Source organism: Camelina sativa, chromosome 4, assembly GCF_000633955.1.
Source record: "Camelina sativa cultivar DH55 chromosome 4, Cs, whole genome shotgun sequence".
Lineage (NCBI taxonomy): Eukaryota > Viridiplantae > Streptophyta > Magnoliopsida > Brassicales > Brassicaceae > Camelina > Camelina sativa.
In genome coordinates, this window is record NC_025688.1 from 20626359 (window position 1) to 20643272 (window position 16914).

The 16914-nt window shown below is 38.0% G+C and overlaps 2 protein-coding genes across 3 annotated transcripts; both read left to right on the forward strand.

The window, feature by feature from the left end:
* Positions 7167–10290, forward strand: LOC104781476 (anthranilate synthase alpha subunit 1, chloroplastic-like). Of its 2 annotated transcripts, XM_010506156.1 has the most exons (11): positions 7167–7551; positions 7660–7844; positions 7931–8120; positions 8217–8368; positions 8459–8574; positions 8645–8891; positions 8986–9042; positions 9132–9284; positions 9460–9540; positions 9660–9746; positions 9845–10290. In XM_010506156.1, exons 1-11 carry the CDS (start codon positions 7374–7376, stop codon positions 10181–10183), a joined length of 1785 nt encoding a protein of 594 aa, XP_010504458.1. In that variant the 5' UTR covers positions 7167–7373; the 3' UTR covers positions 10184–10290. The 2 variants fall into 2 exon arrangements, with proteins under 2 accessions (XP_010504458.1, XP_010504459.1); XM_010506157.1 differs by lacking the exon at positions 7167–7551 and having other exon boundaries at positions 7780–7844; positions 7942–8120.
* Positions 13561–16051, forward strand: LOC104781477. The gene is made up of 4 exons (XM_010506158.1): positions 13561–13977; positions 14316–14584; positions 15340–15542; positions 15770–16051. The coding sequence occupies exons 1-3, from the start codon at positions 13665–13667 to the stop codon at positions 15403–15405; spliced, it is 648 nt and encodes a 215-aa protein (XP_010504460.1). The 5' UTR covers positions 13561–13664; the 3' UTR covers positions 15406–15542; positions 15770–16051.

Genomic DNA, 16914 nt, shown 5'->3' on the forward strand with positions numbered 1-16914 from the left:
TTCAACTTGCAGCATATATATATATACAAAAAATATATCCTTGTTTCGTTCCTACTTCCTATACTTCTTTTCTTTTTTACAATAAAAATCAAATTCATATTGTGTATCAATTTTACAAATCCTACTGGGCTTAGAAAGGCCCAATAACCGCAAACTAAGTTCGAGGCAACAAATTAAAATATTCATACTAGAGGAGATTGTTGGGACTCACGGTGAAGTGAGAACCCTCCAAAAATAGGCGTATGCCACTTAAGCGTGGAGAGCACACGGTATTCTTTAGTAAAAGGCGAAAGAATAGTTCGCTTTGTGCTCACCACATGGCTGCGTGATTTTATCTCCCAGCAGAGTGAAGTCTATTTATACTGTAACTCTCACTACCAATATCTCTTAAACTTCCGATGTGGGATTCGCATTTAATCTAATCCTTGTTAAAAGGCTTTCTGGAATATACTCAAGGCCCATTACCATTCAATAATTTCTTATAGTGAATATGACAATTTTCATACGTATCCCGTTTAAGCCTTCATTTCAGGTTTTTTTTTTCTCGTTTGGTCAACATTGATTTTCCGCGCGTGTAAACAGAACACCGGACAAAAAACTATCCGTACAAGCTTTCAAACTCTCCCAGGCACGTAAACCGAGGGAAGGATGAGCCCTTTTATCCAGATCTTACCCACCCTTATCCACCAATGAGAACTGGACCTAGGCTTTATCCATCGGACCTTCCCCCAAGATCAACTGTTTCTTCACTCTTTCATGGTTGATCTCCAAACACCATCAACCAGAATTCAAATGCTTTGCTAATCTGGTATTACCATAATCCCTCTGTTGCATTTATTCCTACTTCTGTGCGGCTTAGAATCGTTTTCTGCTATTTGAACCCTTTACGTTTAAACCTATTTTCCGCTGTTTTTCTTTCCTCCACACCGTACGGTCTCTACCTTAAATCCTGCATTTTGAACTACCTCTTGTCACCATGGCAAACCGCATACCATATCACTTGAAAGGTAAAGGACTAGAGGAGAGTTACTCACCTCCTCCATAGAAGAGAATCAAGGCACCAGAGTTAGATACTTCAGATCTAATCCAAGAGAACTCGCTTATCCTGATAGGCCGTCTCACTAACCCGAAGGGTCAACGAGTGTGGGCCATTTTCCCTTTCCTCCTCAACCGCTAGAACCTGAAAGGCAAAGCAGATGGAGCAGATCTGGGTCAGGGTGTTTTCCAGTTCAAATTTGAACTTGAAACTGACCTCCAACAAGTTCTGGCCAACAGACCTTACCACTTTGACCAATGGATGGTCATAATACAACGTTGGGAACCCGTGATTCCACCCTATTTCCCTTCAATGATCCCCTTTTGGCTCGAAATCCAAAGCCTTCCAAAACACTACTGGAAAAAAGAAATGGTTCACTCCATTGGAGAAGCTCTTGGAGAGATTTTCGACTGGGACATCTCCAACTCATCCATCCAACTAAAAGTGCTTGTCAACGGGTTGGAACCTATAACAAAGGAAACGGTCATCGAGTTCCCAGATGGTAGTGAAGCCATTATCTGCCTAGAGTACAAGAATCTAAAAAACTATTGTACTTACTGCTTACGCCTATCCCATGACAAATTTCAATGTCCGGGACTGAAGGAGACAAGAAAGGAAGTCTCTCTGAAACTAACTCAAAGTCATTCTAGTGACACCCACATCTCAGTCTCAAGGAATTACTACACGCCTCAAGATAATTTCCTGCCACCAAAACAACTTTTCAGAACCCAAAATGTTGATAGAAGTTATCAACCACAACAAAGACTGCCTTCTAGAAAACGACCTTTTGAGTTCGTGGATCACCATAACCAGTTTCACAAAGATGCAAGATTTGGCACACGAGACCAAAGGTTAAACTCCAATAGGCGATCCTCTCCCCGAGCACCCTCGAGATCCCTCTCCAAAACGGGTGGCTCCTCCCTTCACCGTAATAGGAGCCCCAGTTACCATCCCATCCCAAACTGCAACCTACAATGGAGAGAAAAAACACACTCATCAGCTGAACCCCATGGAGAACCCTCTATCTCATCTAGAGCACGAAGACCACCACTGGAAAGAAATATCTCAAGCCTTGATCCACAAACCCCACCTCCGCTGGGAAACTGCTTGAATGAAACCCAACCACTGGCATACACAAATCTGATACCATCTGGGATTCTCCCCTCTAGGGAACATGTTTTAAACGAACTAAGGGAAGTCACAATCCAGTATATGGCATGTCCTGATCCAACAGAGAGTGCTGTTAGACGTATGCGAGTGCTACAAGGAGAATCTGAAAACTTAATGGAGAATACAGCAAACTCGATAATGGAGGCAAACCTGGCTAATGCTTCTCTGGTGAGCCATCGGCATGCAAACACTTCACCACCTCACTCCCCACCTGAGATATCAATGACTGTTCCCTCCAACCGCAGCCAAAATCTGGGAGATCCAAACAAGAGAAGCAGAGGTAGACCACCCACCCAAAAACAACCTGCAAAAGGAAACCAACTGCTTTTGGGAGCTAAAACTCAAAAACAAAACTTCACCCGAGGATCTCCTAGGAAAACCATGGAGCAAAAAGGAGGATCAAAATCAGTTACCCTAAAACCAAATCAGAAAAAACCTACCAGAACCATTTCGGGTCCCTCTTCACCAAAACCGACCTCTCAAATACCAAATCCTAAGAGTAACCCAGGAACCTCACAACCCCGTGGAAGTAACGCCTCCCACCAACCAACTCAATTAACATCACCACGAGTATCCCTCTTCCCAACGAGTAGGAAGAAGAAGGTGGATTTTCAGAATCCGCCGACTCCTCTTCCTTAAGGTTCGTAAGCTGGAACTGTTGTGGGTTGGGGAACCCCACAACAGTCTAGAGACTGAAGGACATCAAGAAACATATTTGTCTTGACCTCATCTTCCTCATGGAGACCAAAAACCAATCTGATATGGTCTTACAAACTCTTCAATGGCTTGATCACCCATCACACCACTTGGTTCCCCCCCTCTCTCCAGGGGCAGGTGGTTTGGCATTATTCTGGAAATAAAGTTTGGAAGTGGAAATCCTAAGCTCTTGTAATAACCTAATTGATACCAGAATAAAATCAAAAGGAAGGTATTTCTTTGCTACTTTTGTGTACGGAGAGCCAGACAGAACTAAGAGAATTGAGATATGGGAGAAGCTAAAACTACAAACTGCCTCTCGGTCGGAGCCCTGGTTCTTAACGGGAGATTTCAATGATATCACTGGTTATAATGAGAAAGTTGGGGGGCCACCAAGATCAGAAGGATCTTTCTCTGACTTTAGGTCCCTTATGTCTACTTGTGATCTTTATGACCTACAGTATACATGCAACTTTCTCTCCTGGAGAGAAAAAGACACACACACATTGTTAGATGTAGACTTGACAGGGTCATGGCAAATAGTGAATGGACTATTGCCTACCCTTCTGGTAAAAGTGAATACCTTCGTTTTGAAGGTTCTGATCACCAGCCGCTAGTTTCGTCTTTCGACCCTGTTCGCAAAAGAAGAAAAGGTCTGTTTCGCTATGATAGAGGACTAAGGCACATACCAGAACTTAAAAGACTTATTTTCAATGCTTGGAATACTTGCCATGAAGCTTCAGTAGACAAACGTCTCCATCTTTGTAGAGCTGCAATAATAACCTGGTCAAAAGAACAACAAGTAAACAGCCAAAAGGTAATCAATGAACTCAGGGAATAACTTGAGGAAGCTATGACTACGGATTCAAGCCCCCAAACCCTCTTGGATGATCTAAACAGACAACTAGCTGACGCTTACCATAAAGAAGAGGAGTTTTGGAAACAACGTAGTCGCCAACTCTGGCTAGCACTCGGAGATAAGAACACCGGTTTCTTTCATACTGCAACAAAGAGCCGAAAAGCTATTAACAATATTTCTGTCCTCGAGTCAGAACAGGGAAATACAGTCTACGAAGAACATGAAATTGTTAATACCATCTCTTTTTACTACCACGATCTCTTTACCTCTACTGAAAGACCACGATCTTCTACAGTGATAGTTGCTTTAACACCGTGTGTGATAGAAGAGATGAATGAAACACTCCTTAAACTGCCCTCCCGTAATGAAATCAAGAATGCGTGTTTTGACATTCACCCAGACAAAGCTCCTGGGCCTGATGGCTTCTCAGCAAGCTTCTACCAAACAAATTGGAAAACACTCAGTGAAAAGGTAACATCAAAAGTCCAAGAATTCTTCATCTCTGGTTCCCTCCCTGCACAGTCAAACCACACACATGTGAGACTAATCCCAAAGATCACTAGCCCGAAGCGAGTAGCAGACTATCGTCCAATAGCCCTATGCTCAATACTCTATAAGATCATTGCAAAACTTATCTCCAAACGCCTACAACCCATCTTACAAACTTGCATTTCTCAGAATCAATCCGCCTTTGTCCCAGGTAGAGCAATCAAAGACAATGTTCTAATCACACATGAAGCTCTTCACTACCTGAAACAATCTGCTGCACAAGAGAGAGTTTATATGGCAGTTAAAACTGATATGAGTAAGGCTTATGATAGATTAGAGTGGAGTTTGATAGAGGATGTACTTACCAGAATGGATTTCCACCCTCATTGGACAAACTTGGTCATGCAATGTATCACCTCAGTATCCTATTCATACCTCCTAAATGGACAGGCAGCTGGCATGGTAAAACCAAGTCGTGGAATCAGACAAGGCGACCCGTTATCTCCCTACATCTTCATTCTCTGTAGTGAAGTCCTCTCTGGTTTGTGTAACAAAGCCCAAGACCAGGGTAAACTCCCTGGGATCCGTGTTTTGAAAGGAAGTCCACGTGTCAATCATCTTCTGTTCGCTGATGACACTATGTTTTTCTGTAAATTGGACAAAACTAGTGTTAGACATCTGAAAGATATATTGCATAAGTATGAGGAAGCTTCAGGACAAAAGATCAATCACGATAAATCTTTGATTACTTTCTCTTGTAAAACAAAACACGATGTCAAAGTTCGGGTGCAACATGAGCTTGGCATCATCAAAATAGGAGGACAAGGAAAGTATCTAGGGCTACCATAGTTGTTTGGAAGGAAAAAGAAGGATTTGTTCAGCATGATTGTAGACAGGAAAAAGTAACGAGCACTGAGTTGGTCTTCCAGGTTTCTGTCCTCGGCTGGGAAGATGACCCTGCTCAAATCAGTACTTGGTGCAATGCCCTCTTACACAATGTCGTGCTTTAAACTCCCAACCTCCCTTTGCAGTCGCATCCAATCCGCTCTAACTCGCTTCTGGTGGGATGAGAAGCCTGATAAGAAAAAGATGTGTTGGATTGCCTGGGACAAAATGACAAAATCCTTTAAAGATGGAGGATTAGGCTTCAGAGACTTACAGAGCTTCAATGATGCCCTCCTGGCAAAGATTAGCTGGCGTATTCTCACTCAACCCTCTTGCCTCCTTGCAAAAGTTCTAATCGGTAAATACTGCAAAGCTAACTCTTTATTGGAGAGTCCTGTTCCAAACCATGCATCACACGGCTGGAGAAGCATATGCATAGGCAGAGATCTATTGAAGACAAATTTGGGTAAAATAATTAGAACTGGTGAGTCAATACCTGTTTGGCGAACTCCATGGCTCTCCCTAGAACACCCTTTATCCCCTGTCGGTCCACCATCAAAAGAGGATCAACACCTTCGAGTTGTAGATCTAGTCTTACCTCAATCGAAGGAATGGAATATCCCACTGATAAATAAAACTCTCCCGCTGTATGAGGACACCATAATCAAACTGAAACCTAGTAAGCGAGGAGGTCCAGACTCTTGGGCATGGCTCCCAACCTCTGATGGAGTTTATTCTGCAAAGTCCGGTTACTATGAAGCCCTGCAAAATAAAAAGAAAGATCAAACCTCAACACCGCTACCTACAAATCAAGCCCCTGAGAATAATTTCCTGTGGAAAAAGGAGATTTGGAATCTTAAGAGCTCACCAAATTAAAACTTCTCCTCTGGAAGGCTTCCCAAAACGCCTTCCCTGTTGGCCATAATCTCCAAATTAGACAGATCGACACTGACTCACTTTTCTCACACTGTGGGAGATCAGAAACCGAAGTTCACCTCTTCTTCCAATGCCCTTTTGTTGTAGATGTCTTGAAGCAGGCCCCTTTTAAAGAGAAGTTTAACCCTGAATCCACCCTATCCTTCAAAGCTGGTTTAACCTCATCAACAAAGCTCCACTGCCTCCCACCCACGGGACTCGTGTTAGGACCTCTCGCACCCTAGCTAATCTGGACACTTTGGACAGCCCGAAACCGCCTAATTTTCGACAAACTCCAACCCCAATCCGAAGAGGTTGTATCTCTAGCTATCCTCCGAGCAAAGGAATGGCAGGAAGCACAACAAGCACAAGCCTCCCGAACCCCACTACAAGACAGATCCCAGATCTCCCTTCCAAGACCAGTACAACCCCGTCCAAACCAGCTTATCTGTTACATGGATGCCGCCTGGAGAGACAACGGGTTCACGGGATGCGGATGGATCTTCAAAGTCACCATTGGCGCTACCCTCTTACAAGGAGCCTCCACGGCAACCCATATCCGCTCACCCATGATGGCCGAAGCACTTGCAACTCTCACAGCGCTAGGAGTTGCCATTGAATCGGACTTCAATCAAGTTAATTTTGCTTCAGACTCGCAGATGCTAGTCAAAGCACTCAACCGGAAGACCTCTCCAAAGGAACTCCGAGGGTTTCTATATGATAATCTTTCTCTATCTTCTCAATTAAATCTTTGTTGTTTCTCCCACATTCCTAGACTAGAAAATCAGCAAGCTGATGAAATCGTGAAAAATGTCCTTAGAGGCCTCTGTCTTGTAAACGCTTAATATTCTTATTGAAATAGTTTGTTTGCCACAAAAAAAAAGGTCAACATTGATTTTCCATAAGACAATTTTTTTTTTTTTGTTCAATGTTTCCATGAAACTTCTTAGTAAAAGTCAAATTTTAAAGAAAATAGAAAAAAACTATATTTGTTCAAACATTAAAATAGCAAGAAATCTGACAGAAAAAAAAAACAAATTATATGTATAGCAAGAATCTAAATAGATGCATTTCTTCTAATAGATTGACTATGAATGGTGAAAATTATCGAAAATATATAGATGATGATCCTTAACTGATCACATGACATGTCACACAATTTGATCAACCATATGTAGTTTATGCGATAAATAGTACAATAGCGAAATAAGGAAGTCGAGGATAGAATAAAGTTGTGGTTTTGGAAAAGTGTCCCTTGGCAAAAATACAAAAGAGCCTCTTCCCTTTCAACGACGACGACTGAATCTCAAATCTTTCGTCACCATGCATGCGCTTGGGATGATGCAAACCCCTGGCCTCCATCTACGTTTCTCCTCGTCCAGCCACCGCGTCTCTTCACCTTCACTGGTCACCGTTATTACAAAAAGATGCTCCTCCTCCAGTTCCATCTCCTTCGTCACTCCCATCAAATGCGGTTCTATCTTGTCCTGTCCCTCTCCATGTGATTAATCATCCCAACTCTTTACACCTATCTTCGATTTCCCTGCTCGTTGTTTTTTTTAGATTAGAGAGATCATATTGAAATATTGGTTTCTTGGTTTTGTTGCAGCAAGTGAAGCTATGAAGTTCGCCGAAGGTTCTAAGAAGGAGAATCTTGTTCCGCTTCGCCACACCATTTTCTCCGACCATCTCACTCCTGTTCTCGCTTACCGTTGTCTTGTCAAAGAAGATGATCAAGAGACTCCAAGCTTCCTTTTCGAATCAGTTGAGCCAGGACATCACTCTTCCACTGTTGTAAGAACTACTCTCAACCTTTTATTTTGTTAACTTGCTCAATCTCCCTAAAATGAAAACTGAAGTATGATTATATAATCCTTTAGGGAAGATATAGTGTGGTTGGAGCACACCCGAAGATGGAGATTGTGGCTAAGGAGAACAAAGTGACAGTCATGGATCATGTGAAAGGTACTTTGACAACAGAGGAGGTTGCAGATCCAATGATGATTCCTAGAAGAATCTCTGAGACTTGGAAACCTCAACTGATCGATGATCTTCCTGATGCTTTTTGTGGTGAGTCATTTGCTAACTTAGTCTGGTTTGGTTTACTTTGAGATCACAATAATGACAATTAGGTCAAAATCACATGATCATTGTTATTATAAACAGGTGGATGGGTTGGTTACTTTTCTTATGACACTGTCCGTTATGCCGAAATGAGAAAGCTACCATTCTCCAAAGCTCCGGTTGATGACAGGAATCTACCAGACATGCATCTTGGTCTTTATGATGATGTCATTGTCTTCGATCATGTCGAAAAGGTGTTAAAACCTTTTGAACTTTTCAAAAAGATTTAGTTATTTTGTAATTTTGTATAAACTCAATGTGAACTTTGCTTTATTTTTCTACAGAAAATGCATATTATTCATTGGGTGAGGTTATCTGGAAACTGTTCATTTGATGATGTTTATGCTAATGGTGTGAAACACTTGGAAGAACTTGTTTCAAGGATCAAATGCATTAATCCGTGAGTTAACTCTTCCTTTTTCTGCCTTGTATATCTGTTTTGTATCTCTAACTTGTTTGTGTGTTTTCAGCCCCAAGCTACCTTATGGATCAGTGGACTTACACACAAATCAATTTGGCACTCCTTTGGAAAAATCAAGCATGACAAGTGATGAGTATAAGAATGCTGTACTTGAGGCCAAAGAACACATACTGGCTGGTGATATCTTTCAGATTGTTTTAAGTCAACGATTTGAGCGCCGCACTTTTGCTCATCCGTTTGAAGTTTATAGAGCTTTGAGGATTGTGAACCCAAGTCCTTCTATGTGTTACTTGCAAGTCAGTGCTTCTCATATATCACTTGTTTCATCTCCTCAACGGTTTTGCTTTATCTTCTCTGTTTTGCTGATTTCCATATTCTTTACTTAACTAGGCTAGAGGCTGTATACTAGTAGCTTCAAGTCCTGAAATTCTCACTCGAGTGAAGAAAGTGAGCAGCTCCTCTCTTCTCCTGATCTTCTTGTTAATAACAGGGACTAAAACAGGGTTTAAAAACAATTTTTTAATTTTGTGAAACAGAACAAGATCGTGAATAGACCACTAGCAGGAACGGCAAGACGGGGCAAAACATTTGAAGAGGATCAGATGTTGGAGGAGACACTGTTAAAAGATGAAAAACAGTGTGCGGAACACATTATGCTTGTTGACTTGGGTCGCAACGATGTTGGAAAGGTTAGTTTTCTTCTTGGTTTAAGCAATGATCGATGGAAAGCAACCAAATTTGAACTTCTTGTGTATTTCTATGACAATCTTTTCTCATACAAAGAAGAGATTAGATTTTTTCATTTAGTACCGTTGCAACCTGCTAATATCCTCATTGGCTTTCTCCGGGCCGTTCTGAAAGCAGGTATCTAAGAACGGTTCGGTGAAGGTGGAAAGATTCATGAATATAGAGCGTTATTCCCATGTCATGCATATCAGCTCAACGGTAATACAAAATTTTGTTAAAATTAACATTTCAATCTTCAAACCTCTTCCCCATCTCAAACTACTTCCAGATTCTGTTTTCTCAATGTAAACACTCATAAACTTGGATCGTGTGAACAGGTGACTGGAGAGTTGCAAGAGAATCTGACTTGTTGGGACACTCTTCGTGCGGCTTTACCAGTTGGAACTGTTAGCGGAGCTCCAAAGGCACATAAACTACTAATTTTATTACAGAAAATACTTTCTTTCATATCATCATTCTCGCTTTAAGTATCTCTGGTCGTTATGAGACTCTCTTGTGACAGGTGAAAGCTATGGAGTTAATCGACGAGCTAGAGGTGACCAGAAGAGGTCCATACAGTGGCGGATTCGGTAGTGTTTCATTCACTGGAGACATGGACATCGCTTTGGCACTTAGGACAATTGTATTCCCTACACAAGCTCGTTACGACACAATGTACTCATACAAAGGCAGTGACACGCCGCGCCGTGAGTGGATAGCTTATCTCCAAACAGGTGCAGGCATTGTAGCCGATAGTGACCCAGAAGATGAGCACCGTGAGTGCCAGAACAAAGCTGCTGGACTCGCACGCGCCATCGACTTGGCTGAGTCTGCATTCGTCAATAAAAGTGCAACCATCTAGGTTTATTGCTTCACAAGCAACACAAGCTACGTCCTCTGAAATAAATTAGTTTATATATTATTTGTACTTTTTATATTGAATCATGAATTACGGGTAAGTTATTAACTTATAAGTTTATCTCATATAAAGGAAACTTATTTCTGATTTTTTTGTCCATCATGTTTGTTGTTATGGTTATGCTATACCTGGACATATGTGAAAGTGAAACCAGAATCGTATGGTTTTGGCTCAGGTGAGGTCAATAACAATTGATGATGATTCTACACGAGTCGTAAAATATATATTCTATTAAACGTTAAGATATTAGAGAAGTTTTCTAAAGTTACACTTGTCTTGAGGGTATGTATCATCCCGTGTGTATGAATACATACAAAACAACGGGGTTATATAATATCTTTGTAATAGTAGTAATACATGTCACAAAACTATATGATGGAATGATACATTCATATATACGTGGAAAGCCGTAAGCAACACCTACTAAAATGGTTCCAAAATATTGAAATCTTTGTTGTAGCATTTTTATATGTGTTTTGTTAATCGCCAAAAAGGTTTGTCCTAATTAGCTTGCCAAGTGGCCAGGCATAGACGCTACATGCTAATTGTTACTATATAATACTAATCCAAGTGGACGAATCATATACTAACACAACATACATGCACATAATTTATAGACAAAAAAAATGTTAAAGGAAAGGAATTATCCAAAAACAGAAGAAGATTTGCTGACATAAGCCTTTGGAATGGACTAAGGTTCCTTCCTACAATGTAAACGATGCTAACTGAGACACGAAGCTGACATGGACGGATCATTCTGCCGCCTATGGCCTCTGGTGGCTTACACTTGGCCGTACCTTTTTGTTTTACGTGTTCTCTCTCTGACTTTTATTAGTTGCCCCCTGAGAATGAGATTACAGTTTTTTTAGTTATTATTTTCGTGCAGTTTCGTTTTCCTTATCAGAATATGATGTTGACAAAAGAATACCAAAAATGAATATGGTTAAAGATCTTTTCCATTTTACCGGTTGTTGAGTTTTAAGCACCTGATGGGTTAGTGAAAATACGTATTCTCCTATTAAGGGTTTTACACAAATTAAAATAAATTAATTTTGTCTTACAAAAATCAACTATCAAAGTGCTTTTTTCTTTTTTTTTTTCTTTATGTCGGCAACTAACAAGTTTACGATATATGATCGCATCTTTAGAGGTTTCCATGGACACTCAAGCTACTTCTTTGCCTAATGCTTGTAACTCCAGCAGATGTTGGCTAAACCACAATCTTGATTTCAGACTCTACTAATTGAAATATTATGATTGAAAATTCATATTACGCCAAGAAACAAACAAAAAGGCATTAGGCATGACCAAGTGTAATAGCATGAGCCACCAAATAATTCCGCAAAAAAAAAAGAATAGACATATTCTTAGTTTGAAGTATGAATATTTTACGTAATTTTAAAATGTGTTCGTGAGATTTACATACTTGTATTTCATTTACAATTTGTAAAACTTGATATCCCTCGATCCTTAATTTATTACTGTTATATGCTTTTCAATAAAATTTCAGTTGATTGATACACTATCAATCTATTAAGACTTTTCTTTTGGTGTAATTAAATGTTTTCTTGGTGTAAATGTTAAGAATCATTTTAGTAAAGACTTATCCATAAAGGCCAGCATACATGCTTTCTCGTGAGTTCACAGGTAAGAAGTTTCTTTCAATACTAGTCATTAGTCAACCCCGCAGCCTCAAAGTAATGGTTCATTATTTGCACTCGTTTAAAATGGGATGCTCTAATTCTATAATTTATCGTACATAGGATAAAAATGATTTTGTTTATTATACTATGTTTGCAATAATAATACGAAAAACATAGGTCGGCCCTTTTGAATTCGAAATTACCTCGCCAATAGTTTTTTTTTTCTGTCAACAACATATAACTTTTTTGTTGTCAACAACATCTATCATATAATTTGAATTCTGATGATTACATAATAATACCACAAAATATAACCGTTGGATTATATTTCATATTGATCGGTTAATATAGTTTTCAATATTATTGAAAAATAGAATTGAAAATCATTTGGCAATTTATAAAGTCTTTTTCTACATAAATATTAGGTTAGGCTATTCTGACTTTTTTTTTTTTTGTTAAGCAGGCGTTTTTCTCACTTTTTACAGTAGGTACATAACATCATCAGCTGATCAACGACACATATAATCGAAAAGAGTTATGTGGCTATCAGTTACACATAAAACAAATATATATAATTAACATATTATGAACTCATCGGTAAACTTGAATAATCATCTTTAAGAGTTAAGTAACATGATTAAAGAAAAAAACTGCGCGCGTATGAACTCGATCAGTGCTCACATGGCTATAATCGGTCGGTTCCTCTATATCCGCCTTTGTACTGTTATCAAGCATATCTCATTTTTATAGAAAAACGTCTGATAATAACACTATTTTATTACGACGATTGTTTTCTCCAATTGATTCTATTGTTACCTTTACTTTTTGTTCAAATAAACATCAATGTTCTTTGAACATAGATCTCAATTTGATTATTATATATATATATATATATACAGGTAGATTGAATGGAACTTAGAAAGACTCTCTAAGAATAAAAACAAGAGACTATTGTGTGCTTCACGCAATTTAGGTAATACCGTTATTATAGGGAGACTAGAGCTGAACATGGATTGTTGATTAGGTATTACGCTCTCATATACGAAATATAAATTTTATTGGCTGTCATAAATGTTTACAAATTTTAACTAATTAGTCAAAGTAATAAATTTTTAAAATACGTAAAACTTAAGTGATTGCGACAGACAAAAAAAAAAAAAAAAACTCTTTCAGATAAAACAAATTTTCCACAATTTTTTATCCATAGTAGAGCTAATAAAAGAAAAACACATTTTTATACTTAGCATTATAAGAACAACAAATTGATTCACAACAGACTGTTATTCGCCAGGAAAATATAACGATTCAGACTATGACAAATTTAATTTACTCTCTTAAGTCTTAACACTAATTAGTCCTCAACACTAACTTTAATAGAGTTAGACAGTTAAATCTGGCCATATATGCAAAATGTATAAAACTCTTGAGACCCTCGTGGATTATTTCCAATCATGCGCCAAACCAAACTGATCATATATTATGTTCTGGAATAATTTTTCCTTGGAAAAGACGTCCAAAACAACATCATCATCTCAAATGTTTAATAAATTCAACAGAAAAAAAAAAAAAGTCATTATCACTGATAGATATTATTATTATTTTTTAATTGTAACACATCAGCTACATCGTCAGCATCGTCAAACTTTTTTGTTTTCTACGACCCTTTTAAAACCCTCGAAACAAGTCTCTGCAAAAAACTTCTCTCTCTCTCCATAAACCAAATCACACACACTTACATCATAAATCCTCTGTACATAATAACCCTAGAAGAAAAAGAAAATATGAAGATGGGTTTGATCAGCAAAGAAGAGATTAGCAAAACTAGAAGATACTCATCTTCTCTTTGGAGAGGAATCAAAACGATCTTTGTTCTCTTCACTATGTTTTTATCTTTCATCATCTTCTCTGCTCCAATCTTTCTCGCTGTCGCCGACGCTGTCCTCCCCTCCGCAATCCTCTCCTCATCCTCCCTCAACCGCCTTCCTCCTTCTAGTTTCCCGGCGACGATTTATTCTTATCTCAGCAACTACGATTTCAGATACTCTCTCATCGATATACCTCTCATCTCCATCATTAGATCTGCCATTATACTTTGTAAGTGAAAGTGAAACCCACTAAAACTATTTACGGAAACTTAACTTTGCTCTGTTTTCTAAATATGGAAACTACTCTGTTCTTGTTTTTGTTTTTTTTTTGGGTCTGAGAACTGAGAATTGCTCTGTTCTTGTTTAAGTTCGTTTTTTTTTGGGTGAAATTATGATTTTTTCAAGAAAATAAGCTCTTGAAATTAGCATGTGCCTAAATTTCTGCTAGATTTGCGGGGATTTATTTCAATTTCGTAAAGAATATAAAAAAGTAAAAGAGTACTGTTTTGGGTTTTTCTTTTATAAGATTTATAATCGATTTTTTTTATATATGTTTCTTGATGACAGGCGTATACGGGCTTTGTGACGGACCAAAGTTATCGAGAGGACCATATCTAACAATAACGATGATTTGCTCGATATCTTCGTTGGTCTACGTATCGTTCAAGGCAGCGATTGTGTTCGGGGAGCCTGTGATCGGTGGATATTTCCGAACAGAGGAGATGACCCTTTTCGTATGTTCTTGGGTCTTAGCCATCGGTCACATCGTTGTAGCGTACCGAACAAGTTGTAGAGAGAGACGAAAACTCCTAGTCTTCAAAATCGACATCGAATCTGTAAGTGTTTTTTTGTTTGTTTTTCACTTTGAATTTTCTTATTTTATCAACTTTGAGCCGTTACAGCAGCTTTATTAGTATTATTATAACAATTAAAAGAGCCGTTACAGTAGCATTATTAGTATTAAAATATTAAAATTAGGCCGTATCAAAATTGATTAGTTTTCAAATCTAGTATTCCTACTAGTTGTTTAATATCTAAGATGCTGTTTATCTACCACTAATACAAAATCAGACTCGGTCAGAAATAGCATGTGACTCTAGATATATTATATAGTCAACGTTTTGAATTAATTTACACATTTTTTTTTTGGCACCAAGGGTTCTTGTAGTTTGTATGTGACTAGTAGGTTGGAAAATGACTAGTCAATTAAGAAGGTTTGATTTTTCACTCACAACAAAATAAGAAATTTTTAGTATTTCGATTAGCACTTTCTTATGTATATAAAAAACACATTTGATTCAAACCTAATTAATTAGATAGTGACGAATAAATAGTATTAGTTGTATATAATAAGAATAAGAATAAATCGCATTTTTCCTGAAATGAAAAGAGTGATACGGATGTTTCCGAGTGGGAACCGTGTGGGATATGAATAATGATGGACGACTGCTTTTATATCTTCTTATTTTATTTTGAATTAAAATCTTTAGATAGATAAAGTATTAAGACATGACAACGTCATTAACACCTAAGACATGGCTCATGATTTTAAAATTTTAACTCAAGGTTTTAATTTAAATCAAATTTGCAGGTTTCAGCTTGTAAAAATGTGTTTCCCAGATACCAAAAAATCCTCCAACAAGAGAGACTCAAATAGCTGCTAGCTATATTCGAAGTCCATCGTCGTCACTTGTACATATATAATATACTTACCATACAGGCTACATGTATATAAATTATTATACGTATCAATGCAACATCTACTGGGTTTTGGTCTTCTTTCCATGTTTTCAGGTAAGAAAATCCACCTCATCGTTTTTAATGTATTTTTGCTTCTATTATTTTCATATGAAATATATGATACGTACCAACTTGCATATTTTAATAACTTGATTATTAAATACGAAAGCTGCTTTAATTACTATCATTTTCGAACTGTGTGAGTCATATATAGTGGAGGTAACCAACTTGAGAATATTTGTAATGATAATGTTGTTTATTGTGTTTGTTTTTGGTTACAGAAAGGTCCAAAGGATAAATCTGTAAAGGAGGAAGGAACAGATAACGAATGGGGCTTAAATATATAACCCTATTGCTTTTCCATGTGAGACTACAAAAGACAACCCCAATGAATTGGCAGTTGTTACTATATTATAGATTTTAAAATTAGGTATAAAACACACACAAAGAACATCATATTAGTTCTTATAAATGATCCACCGTTACACTTTTGTCCTTTTTGTTTGTTTGTATAAACTATATTTTCGTCGATGAGATAAGAAGCCGAAGGCATCTTTCTTCAATTTCGCTCTATTTTTCTTTTTACTTTAGAGAAAGAAATTAGAAAAAGAAAAATATGAAGTGGGATTTTCCAAACGACTAAAATGCTAGCTTCTTTTACTTTTGTGATGAATTCAAAATCTTATAGTTTCGAATTCTAATGTGACACAATACGTTTGACGACGAAGTCATTTGTTATAAACTTCAATTTGATCTCTAATCGGGGATTAAAAAATTTCAAAGTACAAAAGTTTTATGTAAACCAAAATCAACCGTAACCCGTTCGCTACTTTGCTGAATGGGATTAGTCTATATAATTCTGTAAGATGCTAGTTTCAAAGACTTGCAAATTGCATCAGAATGATCTGGTTCTCATTAGCTCTAATGCGGTTTATAAAGATACAATGAAAACTTAAACAAAACCGAAAAGATATGACACAACGCAACTAGCTCAACTAGTTCCACTTACAACGGGAAAATAGCAAAAAACCTTTGACACATTCTAACTAGAAGAATAGGTCTCTTATTGATTTAAACTTACTCAACAAATCCTCCCTTGAACTAAACTCACTAGGAGTTTCAGTTCACAATGCGCATCCCAAACGCCTCTCTGATCCACTGAAACGATGCAAGCTTCAACGGCTTCGTCATTACGTCCGCCAACTGCTCCTCCGTGTCGCAATGAACCAGCTTAACAACACCTTCCTTGGTTAACTCTCTGAGAAAGTGATATCGAACCCTTATGTGCTTAGCCTTCCCGTGCATAACTGCATTTTTGGACAACTTGATTGCAAATGTGTTATCGCAAAACAAAATCATCTCACCATCTTGTTTGTGACCAATCTCTCTTAATATTCTTCTCATCCAAATAGCTTGACATGCACAC